This window comes from Pinus tabuliformis, chromosome X, assembly GCF_031772625.1.
Source record: "Pinus tabuliformis cultivar Carrire ecotype Pingquan chromosome X, CPIR1, whole genome shotgun sequence".
NCBI lineage: Eukaryota > Viridiplantae > Streptophyta > Pinopsida > Pinales > Pinaceae > Pinus > Pinus tabuliformis.
The window spans coordinates 1,265,676,160-1,265,685,394 of record NC_142308.1 but is presented as its reverse complement, the minus strand read 5'-3'; the positions used below and the strand labels follow the sequence as shown (position 1 = coordinate 1,265,685,394).

General features: G+C 33.5%; 1 protein-coding gene across 1 annotated transcript; it reads right to left on the bottom strand.

The window, feature by feature from the left end:
* Positions 1-7,053: 7,053 nt before the first annotated feature.
* LOC149144603 (F-box/FBD/LRR-repeat protein At2g26030-like) lies at positions 7,054-8,479 on the bottom strand. Its single transcript, XM_089452207.1, has 2 exons — positions 7,439-8,479; positions 7,054-7,338 (listed from the first exon to the last, which is right to left on the bottom strand). The coding sequence occupies exons 1-2, from the start codon at positions 8,477-8,479 to the stop codon at positions 7,054-7,056; spliced, it is 1,326 nt and encodes a 441-aa protein (XP_089308333.1).
* Between the last annotated feature and the right edge of the window lie 756 nt (positions 8,480-9,235).

The following is a 9,235-nucleotide window of genomic DNA, read 5'->3' as shown; positions in this document are numbered from 1 at the left end:
GATCGGATCCTTTCAGTAATCCGATCCAATAATCCAATGTTTCCATATATATATGAACCTACGCGTTCAACAAGAGAGATAGAGAGCATAGAGTAGAACTCATGTAACAGAGAGTGACCACGATGTAATTGAATAGGAGACTGTTCTAAGGCTGAAATGCCTTAGCTATCTTCATGTTGTGTATAATGAAAGTTAGGTTCATTGTTGATGTTGTGTGCACCTGTGTGTCATATAATTGTGCCTTTCAAGTTCTGTTATGAATATATGTGTGAATGGTTTGAAATCCAACTTTTATATGTGTGGGCCGATGGTTTAATTCCCAATTTTGAGTGTGTTGATTAACCATCAGGCATGATGGCAATCCATTGAATAATAAGATATTGTTTATATGAGTATTTTGCAGACTGTGGCATAACTACATTTAATGCAAAAATCCATCGAAGGCAAAGAAGATTAAGTTACCAGAATGTTGTGGAATTGTTGGATCATATGGATCAATGGTCCAGATCAAGTCGCGAGAAGACTCAGCAAACGTTAGATCTAAAAGATCAACGATCGAGATTGATCACATTGGCAGAAGTCTTCATGGATAGATCGGGTCTTAACCCTTTGCAAATGCCGATTGCGATAGGGCGATGCAATGTAGACCATTGGATCGGAGTTGATAAAATGACGGAGGATTCATCGCATATTGTGGGATAGGAGGGCCAATGGACAATGTAGTTGGGACACCGATATAGCGATCGCCGATAAATTAGAGATCGACGATCAGGGCCAAGTGAAGTTCGGCATATCAGAGGAGTGGCAACTTAAGGTGGACCTGATATATTTATATATGCGAGTATATAAACCTTGAGATCTAGCTCTATTGTAATATCGAAGATCGGAGTCGGAGGAAGGAAAGTTATATATGTTGTGTTAAAGACCCACGAGGCCGATCGCGATTAGCGAGGAGGTACAACCTCAGGTTCTATGCAGAGGTTGTACCAAAAGGTGGAAACGATGCTTTTTGTGGGGTTTTCATTTATAATTGGATTATAATGAATTTTAATGCTGATATGTAAGGCTCCTGATAGTGTAAAAGCCTGATAATGTTATATGGTTCTAGGTCTAATGTAAGTCCACGGTTAAAGGCAGAAGCCTAAGAAATGCTTCCGATAAGGCTTAGTGGGCCATAACCCACAGGCCTCAAGATCAATTTTTTTAGGGAAAGATATTTTGATTAACTCCCAAAATCTCATTTCCATCAAGTGGTATCAGAGCAAGGAAATTTTTCCTACGAGAAAAAGGATTCCAGAGAGAAAGAGGAGGAGCAGGAGGTACAATTGATAGAGCTGAAGAGTTATGGTCTTACTGTCACACAGAGAACAACAACCGAAGGTGAGAATATTGCAACAAACCTAGAGCATGAGTGCTTATATGGTTCCAGAGGAGAGAACCCGAAGGATGCCAAAAGATTGAGTGAGGAGGGCTTGGTGAGGTATCATGCAGCAGAAGGAGACTGTGAATACAGAGGTTTGGTTGCAGCTCACAGAAGACCATGAAGGCAGTTCCACTGAAGAATGTAGTGGGTAGAATTGTTAAGAACAAGGAGAAGCATATGACCATGAGGTCATAAATTTTGTGCCTCGGGAGTCTGATGTAGGAGCATCCAACTCCCTTAGTCAAAGGGAGGAATCCAAAGCAGAGCGAAGAGGAAGACGTGGACCAGGGGAGAAAAACAAGGAAAAAATTGTTTTAAAACATATTTAAAGGATGGAATGGATAAGTCTCGAAGACTTGTTATCAATGTAATCTACCATGTGTTATATGCATACATGCATTATGGAGCTTTAGGGATTTTGTTGGAGAAAATCATGGAGAGATCTGATTAGATACTTTCAGTGATTCGATCCAATAATCCAATGTTTCCATATATATATGAACCTGCGTTCAACATGAGAGATAGAGAGCATAGAGTAGAATTGATGTAACAGAGAGTGACCATGATGTAATTGAATAGGAAACTGTTCTAAGACTGAAATGCCTTAGTTGTCTTCATGCTATCTATAATGAAAGTTATGTTCATTGTTGATGTTGTGTGTGCCTATGTGTCATATAATTGTGCCTTTCAAGTTCTGTTATGTATATATGTGTGAATGATTTGAAATCCAACTTTTATATGCGTGTCGAGGGTTTAATTCCCAATTTTGAGTGCGTTGATCGACCATCAAGCATGATGGCGATCCATTGAATAATGAGATATCATTTATATGAGTATTTTGTAGACTGTGGCAGAACTATGTTTAACACAAAAATCCATCGAAGGTGAAGAAGATTAAGTTATCACAATGCCGTAGAACCATTGGATCATATGGATCAATGGTCTAGATCAAGTTGCAAGAAGACTCAACAACCATTAGATCTAAAAGATCAATAGTCGAGATTGATCACATCGGTGGAAGTCTTCATGGATAAATCGGGTCTTAACCCTTTGCAAATGCCGATTGTGATAGGGAAATGCAATGTAGACCATTGGATTGGAGTTGATCAAACAATGAAGGATTCATCGCATATCGCGGGATAGGAGGGCCGATGGACAGTGTAGTCGGGACGCCAATATAGCGATTGCCGATAAATTGGAGATCAACGATTGGGCCCAAGTGGAGTTCGGCATATCGGAGGAATGGAAACTTAAGGTGGACCCAATATATTTATATATGTGAGTATATAAACCTTGAGATCTGGCTCTATTGTAATATCGGAGATTGGAGTCGGGGGAAGGAAAGTTATATATGTTGTGTTAAAGACTCGGGATAGGGCCGATCATGATCAGTGAGGAGGTACAACCTTGGGTTCTGTGCGGAGGTCGTACCAAAAGGCAGAAACGATGCTTTTTGCGGGGATTTCTTTTATAATTGGATTATAAAGTATTTTAATGCTGATATATAAGGCTCTTGATAGTGTAAAAGCCGATAATGTTATATGGTTCTGGGTCTAATGTAAGTCCATGGTTAAAGGCACCTAAGAAATGCTTCCAATAAGGCTTAGTGGGCCATAACCCATAGGCCTCAAGATCAATTTTTTTAGGGAAAGAGATTTTGATTAACCCCCAAATTCTCATTTCCATCCAACCCCAAGAGAATAAGGAGACCAGGAATACCATAAGATAGAATACAAACTAAATAGAATGTCAAATAAAGACAACTCGCAAGGAAAACTAGAGAAAAATCTTGTAAGATTAAGCATGGAATTGATGAAGAGGGAAGGACATTGGGCATGGTTCAACAACCACAAAGAACTAAAAACACCAATACTAGTGCACAAAACCATGACACTCTAAATATACCTACCAACATACACCATATAAATGTTATCCATTTGAAATGGTTGAAGGAGTTGTATATATTTGACATAGAATGAATTACACAACATTGGTCAACTCATTGAGCTTGGAACTACTTTCAATAGAGGATAAGTTGTTCCTGTCACCGCCCCCCTAATAAAACTTCTGCCATAACCATCACTAGTGTCCAATAGGTCGTGTTCTCAACTGTTATTTTTCTACTCCTCTCGTTGATGTTTTGCACAAATTGAATTTGCTAGACACTAGTGCTCCTAGTGTTAGGACCACCTTATAATACCACCTCATAGAGCCATCACTATAGTGAAGAGCTATCTTCTGAACCAGGGCCAAGCCACAACACTTTCTGCACAAAACTGGGTCATGGCAGTTGGAGTCTAGCTCCACAAGGCATGCACCATGGGGAAAATTACCACCTACGAAAGAATGTGACAGGTATAATAGATAAACATGGAGCTAAGTTTGCCTATCTAAAAGCTCACAGAGAGAGAGTAGGTTTCCATATTATTATGAACGGAACGAATATTAGTTAAAATGTGTGATTGCATCGGGTGGGATAGACATGGCATATCCCTCCTCTTAAATGCAATGGGAATTGATGGGGTAATAATTCATTACATTTATTTTAATATGTTATATTATTTTTTAAATTGTATTATAAATGTTATAAGTTTTCTTTTTTTTGGTATAGTTTTAAGTGAATTTTGTTCAAAATTTAAGTGTTCAACTTCTACTTTTGAAATGTGCAATATTTATGTGTTTTTAGGAATGCTAAATCCATTTATACATTAAAATGCAAGTTCAATAAAGAAAATTTACAATCTCAAATAATTAAATTTTCAACTTTTAACCTAATTAAATAAATAAATAAGTAATATATATATATATATATATATATATATATATATATATATATAGCCCCTAGAGACTCTCTCTAATATGGTGGAGATGTTGTAATGCAATGTTCTTTAAACATTTTGACTAAATGAAAATAAAATAAAATAAAATAATTATTAATTAATAAAATAATAATTAAATTATGAAGAATAAAACTATGAAAAATAAAATTTATTATTAAGAAAAATATTACTTAAAATAATAAATAAAACTAAATAAAACACAAGATAATTTAGTCTAAATTTATATTTAATTTAGGAAGAACACTTAATTAATTCAATTTATAAAATTATTTATAATTATTTATTATTATAATAATTATTACAAATTTTAATTTAATATATAAAATTTATTAATAATTATTCCAATTTAAATTAAGATAAATTTAAATTAATTTTAAAAATCCTATTCATATATAATCACATGAATAACACACATGTACACCATAGTATTTGAAAGTTTTAATTCTCACTCCTTTATGCTTTACAGAAGTATGCCATCAAAGGAATATATTCATGTTACGGAAGTATGTCATCAAAGGTATATATTTATGTTAAAATTTGTTACAATAAATATAAAGAAAAGATATATTTAAATTTAGGAAATTAAAATATTTATATTTAAATTAATTTGTATAACTAAAAGAATATCAATAATAAATTTATGTATAACAATATTATACAAATATACTACATGACACATTATACTTGGTTTCAGTATCTAATAATGTATATATTCTTTATTTCTTTTATAAATTGATTATATTAAAAATGTAATTTAATTTTACAAAAGGTTCACTATTTTACAATAGTAAATATTTTATATAATATCTTTTTTATAAAAAATAATCTAATTTTAAATTTTATAATAAATAAATATTATATCATAATTTATATATATATTTTTTAAGTTAATTTTTTTTATATATAAAAAATTACTTTTGGATGAGTTGTTTTTACTAAAATTTTTAGGAAGGTTTTTCCGTGGGTTTTTGGGTCTAATTTCTCTAAAATCTCAAAGGAAAGTATTAAAATTACAAGTTTGATGAGTAACCTCTCCACAATCAAAGTGACCTAGGGGTTTTTCGGGGTGCTGAATCCATATATACAATAAAAAAACTAATTTAAATAACACAAATCAAGATTTGTACTCCAAAATTTTCCATTTAATTACGACATGGAAAATCAAAAAAATGGCAATAAAGACAATTCCTATCTTGGATTTATATTAGCATTACATCTCTTTTTTAAAATATTTTAAAATTATAAACAATTTGGAAAAATAAAAATAAAGTCAAAACCTTTTGAACATGCTTTATTTTAAAGTTGTTTCATATATTAAAAATAAAAAAAATTAGTAAAAAGTGTCAATATGAATATGTAACTATATATCAAAATTTTATATATATATTTTTTAAATAAAAGAAACAATAAAAATAACTAATAACAATATAAATTATTTGATTAACATTATAAATTAAATTAAATTATATTATATTAAAATAATTATATAGTATTTTAGATCTATCTTAACTCTTGTTCTATTAAATGTTGAGAGGGATCACATCTCTTTTCACTCTAAATGAGGTTTTCTAGAGTTAAAATGGATCTAGACTAGTTTAATTGTCCCTAGGGTATATTCCACATGAATACCATGGGTCATTTTTTATTATTTTTTTATAGAATTATTTTCATTTTATTATTTTTACCGAGTTAAAATGTTTACATTACATTACATTACATTAATCCTTTTATTTATTTTTATTTTTATCTATTTTGACTTAGTCAAAATGTTAAACATTACATTACAGCATCTCTACCATACTTGGCTTGAGAGGCCTTTCGACTCAATTAATCAAATTTAATATACTAGAAATTGAACCACGTCACAAAGAAAAAGCTAGTTGTGTTTAGTACTTTTTGCAAGGTTTTTCTGTGAGTTTTTCGTGTCTAATTTTTTTAAAATCCGGCATGAATAAAAGAAACGTTGTAACGTTGTAAGGCATAAATTCAAGAAAAATCATGACACATAAAAAATCCTTAAAAATAAAAATTAATAAACAAAATATTATTCAAAACTAGAAGATAAAGATAAATCACTTACATTATACCAAATTAACAAATTCTATAACCTTTCTAACATTACATTTACATGATTGAAAATATTGATTATTTTCTTTAGCAATCTCATATTCTAATTTATTTCTTAACTTTAAACTGGTCCCTTAGCAAATAAACATTTTGTACTTAATTTGTTAACAATCTCTCACTGTAGTTTATTTTTATTATTTATAATTTTAAACAAAGACCATTAGCAGATTAAATTTTCATACTTGTCAATATTATGTTAAATTGTGTTAGCAATCTCTTAACATCATTTGTTTATTTCCTAGTGAGGGAAAATCAAATTACATATTACATATTTATTTATTTGGGGAAAACAAATTCATATAGCTGAGTGCTTCCATAACGTTCTATATTAATAATTCACACTAGCCAAATTTTAACTAGTATTCAACGTTTAGACGTCCTGATTTGAATGTATAAAATAGTAATGGATGCATTAAACCTAAAATTTACCATGTAACAAGGAATCTCCTCAAAAATACCTGTTTCAATTGTCATGTGACGAGGATTTTGAAAGATAGTGGCTAGAAAAGTCATGACGATAGACAAATGACATTTCCTATAAATACCCTCAAAAATACATGTTTCAATGACGATAGACAAATATGACATTTCAGGCAAATGGGATCTTACAATTTGGGAGGCATCTGAATGCCTGTCTGATGGGGATCTTGGAGAGGATGAAGCTCAGAAGCTCATTTGGAATCGGGGAAGCTTTGTCTGAACCCACCGGCGTCGTGCTGATGTTAATTGCCAAGGCTCTACAAATTCCTGTAAAAATCGGGTGTACTGTGCCTCCTCATATTTCTCTGGCAATTCAAATCTGAGATCTTCAAGTGCAGGGGCGCTCTGAAGCAGACAAGCCATCACATCCATTTCTCGCTTGTCAAATTTGTTTATTTCTACCATCATATACCGCAGATTGCGAAGTGGAGTGCTCAAACGCGGTGGTATATGATCTCTACCTAATTCCTGTATTGCATTACAAAGAGAAATCCATTTTAACTATTGAGTTCAATAGCAAAAACACATAAATTAAATAATAATCATATCCTTAGAAACTATTTCTTACCAGAAGAAACAAGCCACTTATTCTCAGACACTCAAGATGAGGAAGTCCCTGAAGCAGGTTGATAAGAGGAACAACCATCTCTTTTTCCCTTTCAGGCAACGGATCACAAATGTGAATTCCAAGCTTTTTCAAAGCTTTGAAACTCCCCACTATCTCAACAAATCTCTGCGCCGAGATACTGTCCACGGCGAAAGTCGAATCCATTTCCAATCCAATCACATTTATTTCGCACTGCATTTCTAGTGCAACAATCCCAACTGAAAGCTCGTGAAAGAACACCCCATTCACCCTTAGATCATGTACCAAACATACCTCAATGCTTCTAATTGTGGGACAATTGACCGTTAAAACCTCTATATCATCCCATACCATTACATCTAAAAGCAAAATGTTGGGAGCGGAGATGGTGGGCTTATTCAGGCCAGTGCAGCAAGATATTTCGAGCTTTTGCAGAAGTGGGCAATGTGATGCAAACCAGGATAATGAATCATCGGTCAATTGCATGTCTGTGAAGGAGCAAGTAATGAGATGGTTGAATCCAGAGGAATGTGTTGGAATATGGGTGAGAATGAAAGTGGTGAGTGTGAGCGTAGTGAGATGAGTGCAAAAGAAAAGGGCAGGAGGTGGGATTTCTTTTACCCTGGAATAGCCGAGATTGAGGTGTTGGACATTCTTGTCTGCTGCATACTGCACCCATTTCCATACGCTTTCGCGGCCAAATTCCCAGTTGTTATCAACTGGGTAGGTGCGAGTGCCTGTAGTGTCGTTGAAAAGATGAAAGGCCTCTAGATCCAAGGAATGCGATTGCAGAATGCTGGATATTGCATTCTCTGCCGTGGAGATCGATAACGGATCCGGTGTGACAGGCCCCTGCAAGAGGAGATAGGGAGAGAATATGAGTTGGGGTATTTGAGTGTAGAGAAACCTCCATCTTTTCGAAAGAACGGAGCATCTGACACCCTCTCTGATTGGGACTTTAGAGAGGATGAAGCTCAGAACCTCATTAGGAAGTGAGGAAAATTTGTCTGAACCCACAGGCATGATGATGCTTGACAGTGTTAACCTCGTATTTACTGCGAAACTTGGGATGTGGAATGAAAGGATTGGGAGTGGGAAGGGAGAGCTGCTAGAGTATAGAACGAATGAGCTATTTTGAACGAGGAGATTATGAATGTCCAACAACTTCCGAGAAGCCGTAACGTTTTCACGTGGGTTGGGAAGAAAGTATTTTAATAGAGAATTATATGTATTTTATTTATGATGGTCCAACACGGAAATTTGACTTGTTAAATTTAACTGGTGAATGGTATAAGTTCAGAAAAGTGATGAAATGTCAAGAGAGTCCAATTCTGTAAAGAAGTTGAGTCATTTTAATTAATTAATTAAATGGTATAAAATAATATTTTAATAGTAAATTGAGTTGTTTTTAGTGTTATTGGTTGGAAGTTTTTTTTGATTTTTTTGTCTAATTTCTCGAAAATCTCATCGCAAGTTTAATGGGTAACCCTACACAATCGAAGTGCCCTAGGGATTTTTGGGTGCTGAATACATATATAGAGTCAAAAAACCACTTTAAATAACACAAATTTGTGGTTGGAATTTGGGGAAAATATTTGTGGTCAAATATTGATTTGAAACCTCTGTGATATTTAGATTGTCAAGAGTTCACCTGTCAAACTTGTGATTTCATGAATCCCTTTCACAAGATTGTAGACAATTCAAATACGAAAATAAGCCGAAAGGATACTTAGATTGTCAAGAGTTCACCCGTCAAACTTGTGATTTCAATTAATCCCT